Genomic DNA, 23266 nt, shown 5'->3' on the forward strand with positions numbered 1-23266 from the left:
AATTTAGAATTTTCATTTGAACACAACAAGCAATGGTAAACCAGGCTTTCAAAAGCAAAAATGAAATTTTTTTGTTTTTTAAAATTTGCTTAATCAAGTGAAAATTCTCTTGCTTGAGCGAGATTAAATCCAGGAGTACCCAGCATTTCATCCCAAACCTCGTCTGATCGAGATTTCTTCTCGCTTGGGCGAAAACGAATCGAGAGTACCCCATCTTTTCATTCAATTATCGCTTGAACGAGAATTATCTTGCATGAGCAAGATATGCAAAAAAAATTTGCACAATTTTGCCTAATTTCACCATTCAGACTCAAACAAAAACAATTTCAATAACTCATTCACTTCAAGAGTTGTTGGAGATCCCACATCGACTAGAGATAAGAACATTTCATAATATATTAAATGGGTGCAAACCTCACCTTATTGAGCCGGTTTTATGGGGTTGAGTTAGGCTTAAAGTCCACTTCGTAACAAGAGTAACTTACACACACTCTATCAACTATACAAATCAACCAAATTTTTTGATTCAAACAAAAACATCTACCATAAATCATCCTTGTCAAAATCAACATATTCACATTTTATTTCAAACAATAGCCTACATTACTCATAAACAATCAATCATACAAACAAATTGAAATTGGTTACCATGTCACCCCTATATCCAGATCTTCTAACATAGGGTTCTATTTGAATTTAGAACTAGTTTCCCTTACATGAACTTGAGCATATGCTTACTAAGATCTTTAAACCTACAAAAAGCTTAAGGGTTGCTTAACATGCACCACAAAGTCCTGATTAAAAATCTAACTATATCACTAGGACTTTGAGCTAACAAATCCTGAAGTTAAAAGAGTCACATGCAAAACCAAAATCGAGGAAAACCTAATACGTTCAAAATTTGACTCAAAGAGGAGAGAAAAAATGAACTTACTATATCAAAGATTCTGATCGGATAGTCTTGTAGTCTTAATTGTCAGGAGTCTAATAGCAGACTCGGATCGTCAAACTGATGACCGAGGAGATCAGAATCTTATAGAGAAAAGGAAAAGAGAAGTTTTAGAGAGATGGTGGTTCTTTTAAAATGAAATCTGAATAACTGAATTTTCTATTTATATCTTTTTTTATTTTTAATAATAAAATATTCAAGTATCATTTAAAATACATTATTTCTACTCTAAGGTTATTTTTTAAATCATTACACTTACCAACAAACATCCAAGAATCACGAGCTCAACAACACAACCACCTACTCACTCACAACCTCAATCTCACTAAAGAAGAATGGAAGAAGCTCTCATTGTTCATTCACAACCTCAACCTCAATCTCACAAGATGAATGGAAGAAGCTCTAAAAATATTTGGATCATTTGCTAGTGAAGGTGAGCCATAAACAAAAGCAATTTGACCATGTTGACATGCACAAACAAATTTTGGGGAAAAAGATAAAATTAACAAGTGCCTACGTAGCTTTTTGGTTCTTTTTGTGCATGTGAGGAGATACCGATTTCACTATTTCCAAAAATACACTCAACTCCTTTTCCACGCACATCCGTTGAAGCAAACGCGGTGCATTGTCTCCTTTCTGTTATCGTCTACAGTACTCACGTTGAACCAAACACATCATAAGGATACAAAATAAATCTATTTTTCGCTTGCCTAATTTAAAATTTCGTTTTCTCAATAAATTACGATTGAGTTATAACCATAACTTATTTGACTCATAAAAGGTAAGCTTATCGATTTCTCTTCAACATGATTTTGAAAATATCACTATAAGAAAATTTTTAAATAACAACTAAATTTAAAAATAAAAAATAAGTAATCACTATACTCATTAAATTAAATATTATTTTATATATTAAAAAATTATTAATATTAAAAATAGTTTATATTATTAATAAAAATTTATAAAATAGTTTCTAAATTAATATCTAAATTAACTATTGATATTTAAATTATAAATTAATTTTTAACCGACTAATAGATACTAATTTAAAATAAAATGTAATACGAAGTTAAAACTTAGCAACTAATTATTAAAAACAATTTTATAAATTTTTATTAATAATATAACTATTTTATATATTAATAAATTTTTTAATTTATAAAATGTCTGAAATTTAATTAATTAGTAATTAAATATTTTTATCTTTAAAATTAGTTTTTGTTTAATATTTTTCGTGTATGTATTACTTTTTTAACTCTTCATTTGGAACAAACGCTCTTTTTGTGCTTTTTTTTTTCTCAAGCTTGTTTTATGTTTTTGTTTGGTAGTTTAGTTTAGGTTGGTAGGGTTTTGAGAATGACTGACGCAATTTCAGTTGAAGTGATTTTGAATTTGCAGAAAAAGGACTTGCGTGGTGGTTGTACAATGATAATGGGAAGCCTGAATTTGAAAATCATGGGTTCGATGTTACATTGTTGTTGGTTGAGCATTCTAGAATGTTTTATTATATAAGGAATTGTACATTAAAACATATACATATACATTTTAAAATACAATTTGAAATATGAAAATACACTATGAATTCATAATATATTTCCAGACCTAAAAATGCTTTATGAATTACACGTTCCTAATCGAAGTTACATATTTCGAAATATGAAGGCAATTTTGTCATTTCACCCCCAATGGGGTGCAGCTTCAAAGCATGGTGGTGCAAAGCGAAACACTAACAAACCAATAGAACCATTAATCTAAGGCAGTTTCTTCCTGCACCCCACAATGTTATGCAAAGATCAAATTATCCTTATTATTTTTTAAAAACCCTAAAATACACTTGAACTGTATTTATTTTTTGCATTATGGATTATGGAATCATGAAAATTTTTGGATTGGCACTTCTGGTAAAATTTCGGATCCACCAATCCGTAATTCAAAATATGCATTTTTCATTCAAAAAAAGCATTCCAGATCCACCAATCTGTAACATAAATATGCATTCCGGATTCAGAAATCTGTAATTAAAAAAAAAAGCATTTCGGATCCACGAATCCGTAACAGGATTAGGCTTCCGGATTCAGCAATCCAAAAATCAATAATTTATGCAAAAATTGCTTCTGGAGCACCCCTTCATCCGAAAAAAAAAAAATTTAGTTCCAGATTGATAAATCCATAGCACACTCCCAGATTCTTATTTCCGGTAACCATGGTGTCCTTTTTCAAATAAAAGATTAAGGCCAGTTTCGGGATTTAGAAAATTGTGTGGGTGCAGGAAGAAAAATGTAGGGGTGCAGGAAGAAGAAGCCTTAATCTAACCCAATCTTGGACAACGAGTGAGCCCACAAAGTTCATCCTCTCTCACTTCGGTCCTTTTTTTAGTAGTATTTTTTTTTTCATTTAAAAACTGTCTTGATAAATTTTTCTCATGTTTCTAAAAAAAAATATTTCTTTACAAGTTAAAATTAATATGTACATTACTTAAAAAATTAATTTAAAACATTAAGCTTTCTATAAATCAAGTTATATATAAGCTAGTTCTAGTTTATAAAGAAATTTCTTATTTCTTATTTCTATTGATAATAATTACATAAAACTTTATTGAAATTTACTTTTTATACCGTATAGTTTTGTTTCCTGGGTATCGGAGTATCTTGCAATCAAACTTTTAAAATAATATTTTATTTTTAAGCAACTTTTTTGTGAAATTTTTTTAATTAAGTAAAATTTATAGAATGTTTTGATTATTCACTTTAATTTCAAACGGTTTAATTTTAACGAAGTTTTGATGCTTATACTCGTAATTTTTTAAAGAGATTTTGATACTAGCATGTGAGTGTTTTGGATGTGGAGTTTCACATTTTTGTTGCATTGATGCAATTCTACAAACTGCGATTGCGTCAAAAAGTGTTACTGATGCTGAATATGGATTTCAATTTTCATTGTACTTTTCTTTCCATTTGTTGATTATTATTTTACGAAGTAGTTTGAATTTCGACTTTGCACATAACAGAAATTGTTCAGGTGATTCTGTGTAAGTCACTCACTACAAAATTAGGAATCTAAAATTAAAGAAAAAGCTATCATTATTGACTTAACAAATGTTTTAAAAAAATTGGTAGAGTGAAATTTTATTTATTTTTTATTATTTCAGCTTACAAACTAAGTGCTACACGTATTCTTTTAATTAATTTTAAGTCATTATTTGTGACATGTTTATATTTCATTAAACTCTAAGAAAATATACACTCCGTTAAAAATATTTCATTAAACTTTCAGTGATTTTTTATTTTTAATATCACGCTTTAATGAAAAACATTTTTTAAAATACAACTAGCATAATTAATTTATATTAACTAAAATTCTTATTAGCAAAATATTTCAGTTCAAAAAGAAATACCCTTTTCAATTATATTTTAAGCGTGAACAACAAATGTTCAAGCTAGCAGAATTAGTTAATTTGAGTAGTAGCATTTCTTTTTAATGAAGTTATATGTTTTTTTTTTCAAAATTACTCGTATTCGTTGACGAAATATATTTTATGTTTATCAATGAGCATAATTTCTGCAATGTGTGGTAAAAAAAATGCCAAATACCACCAAGTATTTTCAAATATATATTTATAGTTCTATTATTTATTATAGTCAATCAAGATAAATATTCTTTGTCTGATGTGGTGCATTAAATAAAATGCATGTAATCGTAATGGAGAAATGAAGGTTCTGATGAACCTTAATTGCAAATGAAAAAGAAATAATGACTCAAGTGTAAAAGAGAGAGAAATAGATAAAAGAAAATACATAATAAATTATTATTTACTTGTATATTAGAGAGTAAAATACATGGTGTATATATAAGAAAAAAAACTAAGACTTAGTTGAAACAGAAAAAGAAAGTTGGACCAAACAAACAAAGTTCAATAACTTAAAACAGAAAAACTAAATATATTAACATTATTATTAATAAATACATTATATATTTCAAATATTAGGTTGAATGTTTGAATTTAGTTATTAAATGAGATTTGTGTTTTTAAATGAATTTACGTTGGACTAATACTATTGAAAATTATCTTAGGAAGTTAAAAAACTCGTAATCAAACTAATTCTTATGATGAACTACGCAAGATTAAAGTTTTTTTCTCGTTATTTTTCTTGTTTGAAAGATATATTTCTTTTAAACTCAGAAGTAAAGGTAAATGCGTTAAAAACACTTTCATACTCAAACCAAATAAAGAATAACTAAGATTATAAATGTGAAATAAATTAACTCTCTATCATCTCTTATTCATACTATTTTAGTAGGATCATCCTATGTCCATACTTACCTTAAATGGCATATGTATATTACTTGAAGTTGAATAAAGTGTGTCCAAATGATGCATACTCTTTACTTAACATTGATTAAATTATTTTTGATTTTTTTGGTTGAGTTCAGGAATCATATCATAATATTACTTTAACCAAATGTCAACACATGATTGTTGTTGTTTTTTTCCTAATTATTATAATTTTAATTTTTTTGTTTCTATCATTTTATGTGGTAGGCCTTGAATTTTTACATCAAATTCAGTTTATTTTATTAAGTTTTATGATATATACAATTTTACTTAAATCTCTTATAATTATTTTTTTCCAATTATATTTAATTTTTTTAAATTTATTTTTAATAAATTTGCATGCATCCATAATGTTAAATAATTCATATTTTTTTCAATTGACTTCATGGTACATTTTCATCAGTTAAATATAAATTTATCAATCACACTAATCTTACCATTCACAAATTTTTATAAATTTTTCTTTCATTCTCACCTTGTGTTTGGATTAGGGGCAAGATGTGTGAGAATTTAAGGAAATAAATTTGGAGTGATTTGAGAGAAAAGTGTGAAGAAAGTAAGGTTCTTTGTATTGAGATATATTATAGTGGATTTGTAAGAAAAGTTGGTTGAAGTGTGAGAGTAATATGACAGTTGTGAGATAATTTTTATTTTTTTTAAAAAGTATAAAATCTAAGTTTATAATATATATATTTTTTAAATATTTGAATAATGAAATACAAAGTATTTTTTTTATATAGATTTGAGTTAATTAAAATTTTGTACATTATTTTGAATACCATTTAATAATTTCTTTTTAGAAAAAATACGAGTTACTTAATATTATTAAAAAATTATCATAAAAATAATACTAAATTTATACAACTTCACTGTTATATTTAAATAATTTTTAAAAAATAATTTATTTATTTATGAATTTTAGTTACTTATAATTATATTATGATAACTTTGTAGGAATTAACTTTGAAAAAAAATATAAAATTACGTAAATTTATAAAAAAAAAACATACTAAATCATCATAAAATAATTATTTTTGCATTAATTTTATTTTTATATTCATAATTGTAAAAAAAATTAGATAAAAAATGATGAATATGTATAATTTTTTTAAATTATAGAAATAAATAATTTAAATATTCGTAGTTTTATAAAATATAATTAGAAAAAAAATTGTATTGAATTTAAATAATACTATTAATTATCTAATAATTTTTATAATAATAATGAATTCAATAAAAAACAATTAACCATCAAATCCATCAACACACTACATATCAATTATGTCTGATAACGAATTATTTATCATTTATAAAATACTACATAATCAATTATACATTAAAAAATATTAAAAATAAAGTAAAGTTATACCATAAAATTAGGGTTGTTGTTGTATTTTTGGGTATGCACAGGTGTCTTTACTAACATTTCTTCACAACTTTGTGTTTTGGCAAATCCGCGTCTTCACTTCAGCTGATCAAATACCTTTGTCCTCCACTCTTCCTGAATATCTTAACTTTCACTCTCTTTTTTCCTTAAATTGATCATTTTCTTCTCCCAGATATGCATCATTCAATCCAAATAAAGCATAAATCCAAATAAAGTATAAATGATGAGCTAAATTCCACTGTCTACCGAAAGTGTTTTATTACATAATGCATAATTAGTTTTATTTTTCTTTTCTCCCACAAACGTTGGTTTGGATGTTGGTCTACCTCTTTCTCCTATTCTCTCTACCAAGTGGCCACCATTTTGGACTTTTCCCAACATCATCTTTCCCCTCAACGAATCTACCAAATTATTACGGATATATATAAATCAATTCCTAATTCAGTTTTCTACCATTTCACACTATTCTTTTTAATGTCTCAGACACCCAAATCCTGGACCTACCTCAACAAAATCATCACCCAGTTCCCCATTGCCATATTTGTAACCTAATTTTCAATATCTACCATTTTTTTTTTCTATAAATCACATGGATATGTTAGAAATTTTTATTTGTAAATTTTAAAAGAAATTAATGTATCTCATAATCATGGTTGAAAAAAAAACCCATGATAGAACAACTGAAATGAAATAAAGTCATTGAATTAGGAGAATGATATGGTGGCTTAATTTGGCTATCAATGTCATTGATGTGGTTTGATGTGAAAAATAAAATAAAATGAAAGTAGTGGTTTAGAATCATTGTTTATAGTTGGAATATAGTGTGGGATATACTGGTTTAGCTTTTACATTGCTTGAAACCGTTATAACTAAATGCATTAGCGCATCATCGGTTATTAATTTATTTTGTTTATGCAATTGTATAACTCCACTCTTTCAACTCATACATCATATTTGAAAGCACAATATTTCAACGTTTGATGCATGAGAAAGATTTGTTTCTTCCCAGCCTCTACCGTTCTGTGTATGCACTGTACCAGCAACTCAATCTTATCTCTCAGAACACATGGGGGCCACTCTCTACTGAACTGTTTCTTCAAGATCATCACTTTTTATCTTTAATCACTCGCTATTCTTGTCTTCACCCAGTTTTATATATTTGTTCAAATTTGCTCCTGCAATTCCTCCAATAAACCCTCAACTCATGCATAAATAAAAACCATAAAACTATATGTCTATTTTAGGTCCCGACACACAAACTGCACACAGACCGAAAGCAGCATCGATTCAGTAATATTCCCTTGGCTAAACTAATTTAACTACTACAAAGTTCAGCAACTCAAGTTTCCCCTGTTGTTGCGTGTGAATGAAGACCCCATGCCTAACTTGTTTTAATCAGAACCCAACCCAGATTGAAATTTATGTTTGCCAAGCAGGAAAATAGAGTTGAAGGATTTTTGTTTATTCTAAGCATGTTTTTTCTTTTTGTTCCACTTGAGAACAGGACCAAGAGACCATAAGAACAGTTACACAAATTTCTCAGACTCGTTTAACATCTATTTATCTCCATCCATCCTAGTTTTCTCCGCTTCTTCCAAAGGAAATCCATCGAATCCGTCTCGTTTCTCTTGGGATCGAGTTCTCTTACTGACTGTACATTGACCAAAATTATTTCCTAGAAATTTTGATGATAAAGAAAGACAGGAAAAAAAAAATTAAAGCTGCTTCTTTTTTTCCCATTTGCAGGAGGAGGAGCAAACCAACATTTTCTCTCATCCCAACTATTCTCTGATTATATTTACGAATCCACCCTGCTAATCCCAATTCGCTTGACGGAAGTATTCCTAAAGCCATCCTCTGCTGCCTGAAAACACATCCCATTCGGATTCTGGCGCTCCATGTAACTCCTCACCTCCTTCCTTATCATTTCCTGCATCACCACCAAAAACTCCGCACTCAGATTGAAAGCCCCCAACCCCGGTGGCTTCAACTGCGGCACCATCGCCACCGGAGCAGCCATCATTGGCAGCAACGGGATAGTGTTCGAGGGCTGTGGCGGGGGTACGGGATGGGCTGGCTCGGTTACCCGATTGGAGACCTCGGAAGAGTCGACGCCGGGGAGGGACAGTGAAAGGGAAGTTGGAGGGTCATTGGAGGAGGAGGAGGTAGTTTCTACGGGAGGAAGAACCGCGGCGGTCCTGGGCACGGGACGGAAGACGTGTGAGGGGGAGGCAACTGGCGCGCTGGATTCACTCACATCGGATCCGGAGGGACTACCGGGTGTGGGAGGGTTGATGTAGAGGCCGGTGGAGACGGGGATGGCCGCGCCGGCACTGACGGACCTCTTGAGCGGCGGAGGGTGGTCGTCCATCATGGTAGAGGCGCACTTGCGCTTCAGCGTGGAGTTCCAGTGGTTCTTGATTGCGTTGTCGGTTCTGCCCTGGAGCAAGCGGGCTATGGTGGCCCATTTGTTGCCGAAGCGAGCATGGGCCCTGACTATGGTGTCGTCCTCTTCGGGCGTGAAGGCCCGGTGCTCGACCTGGGGGGAGAGCTGATTGCACCAGCGGAGCCTGCAGGATTTGCCGGAGCGGCCAGGGATGGACTTGCTGATGAGGGACCAGTTCCTGGGACCGTGCTTCTCGACGAGCCTCTGCAGAGCCTCGTCCTCCTCCGGGCTCCATGGGCCTTTGATACGGTCCATGTCCTTTCTGGAAAGAACAACGCCTGTGTTCATAAATACGTTGAAGGAAATAGAAATGGGGGAGGCTCCAGGCTCCTGTGGCGTGGAGTATTTGCTTCCTCTGCTTCCTTATATGTGAGAGGGGGAGGGTGAAAGGACACCGGTTTGGCAAGTTAGGTTTTGGAGTTGTCAGCGAGCGTTATGGGCAATCGGTACCGCTTGTTCCAGGGAAGCGGTTGGGTTGGGATTTGGGATACAGCTGTCACAAGACACGCGTCGACTTGTGAGCTGCTCCCATTTACAGAACTAAGTGACCTCTTTTTTGCTCTCTTGAAATAAGAGGGAAAAATGATTTGGCCATGCAAGAGGAAGAGCGCGTCTGTTACACACTCAACGCTCCTATTAATTATACCCTGGAGCTTTGCCTGGGGAGAAGAGCCTAATATTATTATTAGAGAAAATAATGAAAAAAAAAAATTTGTTGGGATGCGCGGTTGAGGGTTGAGGGTTAAGAGAAGGGTAATAATAAGAGAAGGGAGATAACGATGAAAACGGTTGGTTGTGGTATGGTATGAGTTTGACTGAGGAGTCCAGGCTGTAGAGCATTTGGTGTGGGATTTTGAAGTTTCGTCTTGTTGTGGGGGGAAAAGAGATGAGTTGGGTGAGGTGGCCAAAAACGACAAGATTGATCGCCGAATCAGAAGGCGAATCATTACTGCTTTTGTGTCAGTCCAGGCTGTATTCTATACCTGCCACCCCACCACCATATCATCCTATAACGGCCTATTCCCTATTCTTCCTATTCCCTATTCCCTATTCCATCTCCCTACACTCACTCACACGTGCCGCTCACTTCCATTTCTGTATCCTCTTGTACGGAACCCCCTCCTCCTTCACTTTCCTCTCTTCTTCCCTCTCATTTTTTTTAATCATTAATTAACTCGTAATTTGGGAGTGGAGATTATACAAAGACATGGGGAAAGGGCGAGGGACTACATTGTCGGATACCATCCCCTATTCCCTATTTCTTATTCAAACCAAATGTATTATTTATTACGCTCAAACACATCCGTATCCATTTCTGTTACTCTACGTCCTACATGTACTACACACTCTCTATCTCTCTCTCTCTCCAAGAACAAATACTCTTTCCTCATTCCATAAATACCACACTCCTATCGTAATTCATCAACCACTTCTACCCGCTATAACAATAACATCGTTACAACAATTCTTCATCCATTCAAACCTTTTTTTTATTAAACACCACGCTTAAAGTCCTACCTGTACCTGGTTAAGAGAACCTCTGCTTCTCCAAAATTGAAAATCATAACCCAATACATACACATATATATATGTTAATAATAAATAAATTATTTAAAATAAATAAATGTTGAAAACACGAACAATATTAGTTTTATGAAGAGTAGATGATCATTGTCCATAAAAATTATTGTGTAAGTTTCCAAAATAAAACATTAATTTTTTAAACAATATTTGTAAGAACTTAGAAAAGTAGTCTTGGATAGAAATGATACAATTAAAATCACATCTGAATATTTTATCATTAAAATTAAAAGATTATATAAAATTAAAATCACATCTCTTTAAAGTTCATTGTTCCTTTCTTTTGTCTTTTGTATGAAATTCTAACATCTTCGCTCATCAGTTTGACAATCGGAATCCGTCATCAGTCTTCTTTCAGTGAATATTACAAGATTGTCAATCAAAATCTTTAATAGAGTGAATTCATTTTTGCTCTTCTCTTTTAGTCAAATTTTGAACTTGTTAGGTTTGTCTCTACATAGCCTTTGCATGTGACTCTTTTAGCTTTAAAGTTAATCTCTGTAAATTCAAAGTCCTAATGATATAGTTATATTTTTTTATCAGGACTTTGTGGTGCATATTAAGTTACCCTTAAGCTTTTGGTAGGTTTGAAACTCTTAATGAGCATCTGTTAAATTTCATGAATGGAAAGGTAGTTTAAATTGATTGAGCATTTTAGGGATATGAATCTGGAGTGAAATTTCATGTTAGCCATATTAGTTGTGGTAAGTTAACCATAAGTAATAATTTATTTGAAATAATTAAGAAAAAAAGTTAGAGGATATTACACTAAAGTCTACTAAGGATTTTATGATTGAAAAATATGAGATGTTGATATTCGATATGCATACATACTGATGAAGAGCTGAAAATAATGATTCTAGAGAAGAGTCATCTAAGTTATCTTAGTTTACAATGAAATATACTAAGATTATCTAAGAGGTGACAATTTCACATAACAAACATTCAATACTTGAGACAATAAAGATGTTGTGGATTATTTGATTTGATGATTGTATTTAAAGTAAATTTTACTTATGAAACTAATTATTAAAATTAAAAAATTAAATTAATATTGTAATTCTTTTGATAAATAAGTTTTTTTTAAATATTATACAAAGGTGCGATGATATATTTATTAAAATTAAAAAATAATTTGTATTTTTATATTTTTAAAGTAAAAAACAATTAATTATAAAATACATTTTGGAAGGTTAAAACTAGTTGGTGTTTAAAGTGAAATCAATTTTTTTATTTCAATGATAATGGACAAATGTACTTATGGTTCGAAACCATTACTTTCAAATACTTACCATTAATAAATATTTAATCTAGTATAACTGTTTTTATCAAAATGAATAGGAAAATTTAAAATTAAAATGATCACTATCAATAAATTATTGGGCATCAGTGTTCTTCCACGAAAATGAATTTGAAAAAAATTGATAGACTAGAATTATTAAAAAGTCATTAGCCACCATTAAAACACTCACTATGCATTTTTTAGATTCATGTCGTAACGCAACATTTTGTTTTTATATGATAAATTCTACATGTATTAGGTTTTTATAAATTGAATATGTACAAACATTATAAAAATAAAGATATTTATTGAAATAGAAAACTAAAACAATGATAAAATGTCTGTAATGATGGAAGTAAATAATTTTTTTTTATGTAAATAAATTTTGGAAAAGTATGAGAAAGAGATCAAATACTTGAATTTAAATTATTCAAACAAAATAATTGAAAAAATTATAATAATTCACGTGCTTATCCATCTTTTAACTTAAGTTTTGATTAAGTATTTAATAGTTCAAATCAAATCTTTATTATAAAATACAAGTAATGTATTTATAAATCAGAATTTTTATTTGTTTATAATTATATAGTCCCTTCCATTCCATTGATCTTCATTATTGATAATTTTGATACTGGATTATGTTTTTCATCTGAATTCTCTATTTTTTCCACATTCATAACATTTGAAGAAAAAAAACCTACTTACAAAAATTTCATCTTTTATTAGTTACTAATTTTCGTCACCTTAACTCAAATTCAATTTAACAAACTAGCATTTGATTTAATATTATTCTTTAGTTGGTATTGTTACATATACAATACATGTTTTTCGCGGGTAAATTCCCTATCTAGCACCATTTACACTTTTATTTCCCTAACTAGTACCATTTTGTTTTTATTTCCCTATCTAGCATCATTTTGTTTTTATTTCTCTATCTAGCACCCTTCTATTTTTTATTTCCCTATCTAGCACCATTTCAAAAATAAATAAATAAATAATAATTTATTTATTTTTTTGATAATTTTAATTTTGAATGCATTAAAAAATAAATAGTTTTAATGTTTAAAATAGTTAGAAATATAATTAATGAATAAAGAAATGAGTTTTTATAAAATAAAATTAAAAAAATTAAAATGTTTAGTTTAAAATTATTATTCTTAAGAATGAAGAAAATAAAAAATTAAACCCTACAACAACATAAAAGTTGAATCTATAAACATAAATTACTATTTATTTTTATTATTATTGATGATGTAATCATGTTAATTTCAAGTAAAAAATACATAACATAATTATAAAAAAACCAAAGTCAATTAGTATTAATTAATAGTGGATACACAACTAATATTAAAGTGTCTATCCTAAATGCAAAATCCTAAAAAAAAAACTAATGCAAATGTTACACTTAATGCTTAAAAATGAGAAGCAAAAAATGAAAAAAAAGTCTAGAAAATAAAAACAGCAACAATAAAAAAAAGAATGGTAGAAAAAAAATAATAACTAAAAACATAGAATATATAAAATAAAGGCAGAACAAATTAAGATAAAGATAAAAGATATAAAAATAAATCAAAATAAGATAAATATAAGATATATAAGACGATACTAAATAAGTATATGTTGATCATAAAAATGAAAATAAATAAAAGATGATAATTTATTTAATATTTTCTTCAATGGTACATTAAATAGTTTGTGCGAAATGAAACATGATTAATGACGATGAGTGCACAATTAGTAATGTTGAGACATATTCTTTATGTGTGTCTTGGTGTTTGACCATATGAACATTTTTTTTTTTTCCGATCATGTTGTTCTTTTATGTTCATATCAGTCCTTATTTAACTTTGTTTTTTTTATAATTATGTCATGTATTTTTTACTTGAAATTAACATAATTACATCATCAATAATAATAAAAATAAATACTAATTTATGTTTATATATTCAACTTTTATGTTGTTGTAGAGTTTAATTTTTTATTTTATTCATTCTTATAAAAATATTTGTTAAACTAAACATTTTAAATTTATTACTCTTTTATTTTTATTTTGTAAAAGCACATTTTTTTTATTTATTAATTATATTTCTAACTATTTTAAACATTAAAAATATTTATTTTTTAATGCATTCAAAATTAAAATTATCAAAAAGAAATTAATTTATTATTTTTTAATTTATTTTTGAAATGGTGCTAGATAGGGAAATAAAAAAATAAAAGGGTGCTAGATATGGAAATAAAAACAAAAGAGTGCTAGATAGGAAAATAAAAACAAAAGGGTGTTAGTTAGAGAAATAAAAGTGTAAATGGTGCTAGATAGGGAATTTACCTGCTTTTCGCATCATTTTTTCTTTTACATTCCTCTCTCCTTTTAATTTATTTTTTAAGTTAATCAAATTTTAAATAAATTAAGACAAAATAAAGACATGAAAAATAACATAAAATAGTACCTCAAGACTAAAAAAACATTAAAAAACATAGTGTAATAGATTATTAAAAAATCTATAAAATTAATATAATATTATTGAAATTATATTCTAATTTTTTATATGTTAACAAATACAGAGTGGATCCCTTTACCTTCTTCACATATCATGTGTTTGGTTTAAGAGAAAGTTAATGAAACAAAGATTAAACAAAAAATAATAATAAATGAAAATCGTGCTAATTGTATTCTTTTATTTAATTATATAAAAAATTACAGGTATAAAATGACATAAATATTTTAATAAGAAATAAATATATTTTACTCTTAAAAGATGACAATGTTTTTTTTTTAAAAAAAAATATAAGGTAAAATTTATAGTAATGTTTAAGGATCATATCTTAACTACTAAGTTCTTATTAATGTGAATTTATGTTACTAATTAATATTGATTTATAAGAAATTATTATAAAAATACAAGCGATGATAATTTTTTAAATATTATATTTACATTTTATATTACTTATCTTTTTAATTGATATAAAATATATATATTACATTTATAACTAGTAGTAACAAAAATTGTAACTATAATTTTAATGTACACAATTCACTGGATTTTTTTCATCAATATATTCCATTTTTTATATTATTATTTTTTATTTTTTTTACAATTTTCTTTTTAAATCAATTAATTACCTTATAAAATTATAAAAAATATGTTTTATAAGTCTAAGAATATTTTTTTATAAAACTAATTATTATTTTTTAAAAGAAAGTAAATACACATCTAGTGAGTTATAAAAATAATCATAATTAATGTAAAATATTTACTTTTGAATACTAATTTTTTTCACTTAGTCTTTCTTTGAATCTTACATTTTTTAAGTTTTCCTAGGTGATTAAATTTTTCGTCCTCTCCATTTTCTATATTTTCATTCAACATCAACACTTTTCTCACAACTCTTCTACACTTCCTTTAACTCCTCTACACTTTTTTTTCTTCTCACAAATATCTTCTTTCACTCCACTCCATACTACTATGTGAGAAAAATGTCTCCTTTCTACTGTCTCAACCACTTTCTCTCTTACTTCCAAGTTAATTACACGAATTTGTTATTTTATTATTTGTTTAATTCAATCATTGGTTAAATCTGGTTAGTCTAAAGTTAGATATTATTCAAAATTTATTATTTAGAGATTATGAGTCAAAGTTAAACAGTGATAATGTTTATAACTCTTTAATTAGTATATTTTAGAGATCCACAGTCGATCAGAGATTAGAGTCTTTCATTGTATATAAGTGGATGCAAACTTCACCTCATGAGTTAGTTTTATGAAATTAAGTTAGACTACTCTATTTCTTAAATATGATATCAGAATCATTTTGAATTTATCCTAACAAGTATTTGTTGGTAGTTTTGGTTGGACCAGATATTTAGTTAACTTTAGAAGTGAGCGCACCGGCAAGGTGATTGATTAGGAACCTGAATCTGAGGAAGTGGTTATGGTTTGTGTCTCTACAATACAATTATTTGTTGAGGTTGTCTGTGTGTGTGGAGAGAGGTTTGGTTTGTCTGGTGGAAACTGGAAACTGTTGTTGCGTCGGGTTTGGAACCGTCAATGAAATTAAGCCTTTGGGAGGCAACGTCATGGGCCACACTGCCAGCTACATCGCATTGCATTAACTTGTTTCCATCTGCAACAATTTTCTAATAATAATAACAAATAATAATACAAAGAAGGTACAATTTTCTTAATCATTTTTAATGCAAATGATCCCTTTTGTTATAATATCTTTTTACAGGAATGGATATAGTAATTAAATGTTTTTATTTTTTTTGTAACTGCGAAAAAGATAAAATATTAATATTTTAGAGTTGTTTGGGATTTGCAGAGTAGAATAGTTTGATGATAAGTGAGTCTGACACCCTCGTATTCATATCCCACGATTCCCGCTATCTATCGTAAAGCCTACTGCGCTCCTGTGCCCCCATGCGGCATCGTTTTGTTGTAGTATCGCCTTCATTCTCGATATCCGCAATCTTCTTTTTCTTCTTCTTATATTTTACTCTATCACGTTTCCTTTTCTACTTTTTTTTCCACTCCCTTTAACTATAAAATGCAAGAATCTTCTCTATTTTACAATTTTTATTACATCAAACCTTTTTTTGTATTTCTACTTTTACTACTCATTTATTTTTCCTTTCTTTATTTTAAGAATTGGGTAATTAATCTTTTAATTTTTAAAATATATACATTTAATTACTCTCTCACCTTTGATGTTAAAACTACTATTCAATGTTAAATTTAATTATAAAAACCAAAATGTTTTTAATAACCAAGACGTCAAAAATAGTTTTCCCAATATTTTAATAACTAAAAAAGTAATTAGTAATTATTAAAATATTTATTGTATTCTTAATATCTCTTCCATTTTAAGATTTTTCAATATATATATATATATATATATATATATATATATATTATACAAACATGCTTTTAAGTGGTTTTTCTTGTAAGATACGTGTTTTAAAATTTAAGACCTTCATTGAAGATATCTTTTAAGTCTTTTTTTATTAAGAGATTTTTCTTTTTAGTTTCTCCATAAAAAAATTCCAATTTTACATATATTCTTCAAGTGAAATGTTATTATTGTTTTTATTTTAAATGTAAGAAAGTACTATTATTTATATCTCATATTCTTTTTGAATTTTAAATTTCACTTCCAAATACCTATTCAAAGTTTTCTAAAATAGTATCATTATAAACTTTTAGAAACTAATGTTATTTTTTACTCCATATAAGTATCATAAACGCAAATACTGTCTTTGACTCCGTGACACTAAAACACAACAACAAAAAATACTATAAAAAAATGTACAATTATCTTAAGCAGAAATATTATATATGTAATAGAAAAAAATTGTAAATAGTTATTTGAATTTCAAGAATAGTTGATTAAAATATAAAATTGTAAAACAAAAAATATATATAAAAAAGTAATAAACACTAACCAGAACACCCACCCAATTTATTTTTTACTTTGATAAACTAAATAAAAAGATCGAAAACTTAATTATATTTATTGCTATAGATAAAAAAGTTTTGTTGTGAAGATTTGATATTGTGGTGGATGAAAGATGCAATCTGAAGCAGGGGATGAAAACCCTAAATATATAATGATTGCTTAAAGAAGAGGGGCCATCATAGAGACCGTGGAACTGAAACGGTGGATATTAAAATGAAGATATCATTTTTGATACGTCATACATGTTAGTGGGTGTGGAGCTAATTATAGGCGCATGGCCAAAGAAAACAAAAATAAAGAACAACCCAGAATTTGGGTTATAAAAGTAAAAATAGCATTAAATGCTATTCTTAATATAGTTCATAAAATTGACACTGGCAAAAGTGTGTGCAAGAGGAAGTGAAAATGGAAGGTTGTGTTGCAGCACACAAGAAAATGCTGACATTAACTCATAAAACTTCATCGTATCTTTATGCAATAAACATGTTTAGTACATGAATTAAATAGGTTAAAAATGTATGAAAATAGATCTGAGAATCGTTTTTGATAAAACTGTTAAAGAAACATTTGGAATGCAGAAAGTAGAGACATGATGGTCCTCCAATAATATGGGTCTTTTGTCAAAGGGTGGAGCCCAGTGTCCCCTGCCTTAGGTGGTGTGGTTTGGTGGAGGGTCACCATCCTTTCAATTCTGGGAGCTTAGTTGGTCATTATTCAGTTTTATCTTAAACTGTTAACAGAACCACTACTAACAAAAAAGTAGTCATAAGAGTATGAAGGACAATATTCTAAGTTCGAATATTATGATTACCATGGCTGTTCTTTTGGAAACCAACCATATCCAAACTCTTCTAAAATATGACCATGTCGTTAAGTTTCCACCTCTTTAGTTCCTTCTAAGTTGCAATCAATGAACTAAGTACTAACTCAATTCAACTTCACATCCAGAGTTTCAGGATTCTTCTTTAATCGCTCTAACATATCCACATTCTGCAGTTAACACAATATTCAATTGTCCTCGATTCGACATTGACTTCGTTAACGATTAATGTTTTATTTAGTAATGAAATTACAATTTCCACTTACAAAAGTTAGAAAGTTCTTCATCTTTTTTAACCTCTAAACTGATATTGATTTTAGTTTATGATTTTTTTTTTTCATGATAAATAGTGTATATATATATAAAGTTATTTCATATCTAAATTAGCGTTAATATGAAATAGATAACTATAATAAAAATGTATTTTTTTTATGTTATTTATAAGGTTTTATGGGTATTTGATACTGGATTGAGATTAAAGTTAAGTTATTGAATTAATTTTTAGATTTACGATAAAATTTTGTATCAATTTGTATTACAAATATTCGTTCAATAATATTAAATAATATGAAACTTAAAATTGTATTGTACATAATTAGATACATTTTTTTTTGTTTTAAAATAAATTCATCTAGTGAAAGAATCATTAATTTATTGTTAAATTAAAATATAAATTATCTCTTTTGTGGGTAAAAAATGTACAGATGTTAACTGGTTGTCTTAATCAGGACTTTCTTAATAATGTTTTTTTCGTTTAATGTAAAGCACGCATCTTAAAGAAAAAAAAATTATAAACTTGTATGAAAAAATTAATGCTATTTCATTTAAAAAAACCTTATTAGTACATGGTTTGGAAAATTAAGAAAAGGACTTTTTAAAGTATTATCATTTAATCATTCATCGATATTTTTAAAGTGTAAAAAAAATGAACGGGGGAGAAAATTTTTAAGACCTTCATAGAAAAAAGTGGAATTTTTGGTGGGGAAATATCTAATATAATATAGATCGAGATTAAATTTGATTTGACATCATCAAAACTTAAAAAATAATTCACTAAATCATGTACAAATATAACAGAAAAGAGTAGATATCAACAAGGAATACTAAAAACCCTAATTACGATAAATGAATTATCTATATCAACAAGCAACTTTTAAGTGGGTTTTTTAGTTGTTTTTTTTTTCCTGCCATGAGAAATCTCTGCACACGTGATTTTTTTTAAGAAATTCATTACTTCCGTGTCTTTTTATTTTCTTTTAATTGTGATTAAATAAACTATTATGTCGTGTACGGATATCTAAAAAGTCATGTTATTTGGTTTTGATATCCAACCAATCAAGTTAGAAATTAAAGCAGTTATAATAAATAAGACACTTGTATAGACTCTGAAAATTAGGGACATATTCTACCAAAATTAGGTAACCAAAAAATCAAGAAATCTTTCAAAAAATAAATTAACACTGATATTGGATAGATTCGTCTTATTATAAGAGGGTCCATAATCATCATAACTAAACACTATAAATAAATTATTCTCTAGAAGTAAGATATGCATTTATCAAATAAATCATACACTCTCTTATATATAGTAATTACTGTAAGTTAAAACATGAATAAACGTAAATTGAACACATACAATAATGTGTTCACATATAGATCTTATCATATCATGATTCTCACACAAAACATAAAGTGAAGAAGTAGGCACTTACCTTGATCCATGAGTGATCCTAATTGAGCAGTTACTTTATCTCCTTTATCCCAATCTATTTCTTGCAATTCCGTTCTTGTCTCACACTTTCGTGATGGTTAACAGTGAGACAACTATTATTTGCAGAGACATAACCCTATAGCCTTTAGTACCCAATCTTCATCAGATGTAGGTTTTCATTAGGTATATCATCAGATATATATATTTCTCACATTAACCAATGGGCCTTTATTCTATTATTATTATTAAATCATATTTGGGCTCAAAGCCCAAACTCTAAGTCATGTGAGTCACTTTATAGAAATTAATTTACATAATTTCTTACATTCTCCCACTTGACTCATATGAGTTATAATACTTTCATGATTTAATAATTACATAAATGTGCATTTAAAAGGCCTTACATAAATTGGTTCTATCATTATTCATAATCAAGAATACAGAAATAATAAGAGTCATGGCGGTTACATGTCATTTGAATCAACACATTTCCTTCCATGTACTACTATATCATTCTTTCTCCTTAATATGACTTTATAGTGAGAAATCCATAATAGGTTCAAACATAATGTCATTGTCATCAATAACAACATAATTTGTTTTCCACACCATAATAACATAATTTGCATGCATATTCATAAAGTAGAAAACAACATAAATTTCAGAAACTTTATTTAGCAATGAGCTCAGAGTGTCAAATAAGCATTAACAACATTCATAATTCACTAGTAAACATAATGTCCATATTTACAACATGACCAGTAAATGTTTTGGGCGGTAACCCTTTTGTTAAAGGGTTAGCAATCATAAGATCAGTGCTAATATGTTCTATTGACACTTTATGTTTCTGAACTTCTTCTTTAACGGCAAAGTATTTCAATTCCATATGTTTAGCACCTTTGGAATACTTGTCGTTTTTAGAAAAGAAGACTGCTGCGGAGTTATCACAATAAATTTTCAGCGGCTTGGCAATACTGTCAACAATTCCAAGTCCTGAAATAAAATTCCGCAACCAATTAGCCTAAACTGTGGCCTCAAAGCATGCCACAAATTCAGCCTCCATAGTGGACGCAGCGATGACTGACTGCTTCGCACTTTTCCATGAAATCGCTCCTCCGGCTAAAAGATACACATAACCAAATGTAGACTTTCGTGTATCCACACAGCCAGCAAAATCTGAATCTGTATATCCAATCACCTCAAGGTGATCAGATCTTTTATAAGTAAGCATGTGATCCTTCGTTCCTTGCAAGTATCTTAAAACTTTCTTTGCAGCTTTCCAATGATCCAATCCTGGATTACTCTGGTATCTACCAAGCATACCAACTGCAAAACTAATATCTGGTCGTGTACAAGTTTGAGCATACATTAAACTCCCAACAATAGATGCATAAGGTATATTCTCCATCTGTTTCCGTTCCAAGTCATTCTTTGGACATTGCATAAGACTAAATTTGTCTCCTTTCTGTATTGGAACAGGAGATGTCGAACATTTATCCATTCTGAATTTCTCTAAAACTTTATTAATATATGCTTTCTGAGACAAACCTAACAGTCCTTGTGATCTGTCACAGAATATTTCAATTCCTATCACATAGTTTGCCTCACCCATATCTTTCATCTCAAAGTTATTAGAGAGAAACTTCTTAGTCTCACTTAATAGACCAAGATCATTAGTTGCAAGCAAGATATCATCAACATACAGAATCAAGAATATAAACTTGCTCCCACTGACCTTCAGATATATACACCGATCAACGATGTTTTCCTTAAACCCAAAGGACACAATAGTATCATTAAACTTAAGATACCATTGCCTAGAAGCCTGTTTAAGCCCGTATATTGATTTCTTAAGTTTACACACCATGTGTTCCTTTCCTTTTTCAATAAACCCCACTGGTTGGTCCATATAAACATCCTCTTCTAAATCCCCATTCAGAAAAGCAGTTTTGACATCCATCTGATGCAACTCAAGATCATAATGAGCTACTAATGCCATGATAATTCTAAAGGAATCTTTCTTAGAAACAGGTGAAAATGTTTCTTTATAATCAATGCCATCCTTTTGAGTAAAACCTTTGGCAACAAGTCGGGCCTTGTAACGTTCGATATTGCCATGAGAGTCACGTTTAGTCTTAAAGACCCATTTACACCCGACTCTCTTGCATCCTTCTGGCAATTCTATAAGGTCCCATACATCATTCTGTGCCATTGATTTAAGCTCATCTTTCATGGCATCTAACCACTTATCAGAATTATCATCATTGACGGCGTCTGAAAATGAAACTGGATCATTATCAATACTTAAGTCATTTTCTGACTTTTGTAGATAAACCACATAATCATTTGAAACAACAGACTTTCTTTCTCTTTGAGATCTTCTTAATACTATTTCTTGTGGTTGTTCTACTACAGGTTCATTGTTTTCTTCATGATCATTAATTTGTTGTTCTTCTTCATCGTTGCGTGACTCAACTACATTAGGAACAACAATACTTGAAGTAAAGGTACTAGTTAAAGGAACTTGTACTCTAACTTCCTTAATCTCCACATTTTGTGAAGTATTACTCCCACTGGTTTCACCATTTTCAATGAACCGTGCATTTCCAGATTCAACAATTCTTGTGTTATGGGTAGGACAGTAAAACATATACCCTTTTGACTTTGCTGGATAACCAATGAAATATCCACTGATTGTTCTTGCATCCAATTTCTTCTCTTGCGGATTGTATATTCTGACTTCTGCTTGACATCCCCAAACATGCAAGTGTCTCAAATTGGGTTTCCTTCCTGTCCATAATTCAAAAGGTGTCTTTTGAACTGCCTTACTAGGAACCCTGTTCAATAGATACATGGCAGTTTTTAAAGCATACATCCACAATGAAACAGGTACAGTTGACTCACTTAACATGCTCCTAACCATATCCATTAAGGTTCGATTACGCCTTTCTGAAATACCATTTTGTTGTGGTGTACCTGGCATTGTGTATTGAGCACAAATACCACGTCTCTCAAGGAACTTAGCAAACAGACCAGGGTGTTGTCCACTTTCATCATACTTTCCATAATATTCACCACCTCTATCTGACCTGACAATTTTCACCTTTCTGTCTAATTGCCTTTCCACTTCATTTATATAAACTTCCAAGGCATTCACCGCTTGCGATTTTTCATGCAGTAAAAAGACATAACCATAACGTGAAAAATCATCAATGAAGGTGATAAAATACCTTTCTTTATTGAAAGAACTTGCATCAAAAGGTCCACATATATCAGTGTGTATAATTCAAGAAGCTGAGTA

The 23266-nt window shown here is 29.3% G+C and overlaps 1 protein-coding gene across 1 annotated transcript; it reads right to left on the minus strand.

The window, feature by feature from the left end:
* Positions 1-7929: 7929 nt before the first annotated feature.
* Positions 7930-10366, minus strand: LOC137810078 (transcription factor MYB44-like). The gene has a single exon (XM_068611201.1). The coding sequence runs from the start codon at positions 9401-9403 to the stop codon at positions 8468-8470; it is 936 nt and encodes a 311-aa protein (XP_068467302.1). The 5' UTR covers positions 9404-10366; the 3' UTR covers positions 7930-8467.
* Positions 10367-23266: the final 12900 nt, after the last annotated feature.

This window comes from Phaseolus vulgaris, chromosome 2 (assembly GCF_000499845.2).
Source record: "Phaseolus vulgaris cultivar G19833 chromosome 2, P. vulgaris v2.0, whole genome shotgun sequence".
Lineage (NCBI taxonomy): Eukaryota > Viridiplantae > Streptophyta > Magnoliopsida > Fabales > Fabaceae > Phaseolus > Phaseolus vulgaris.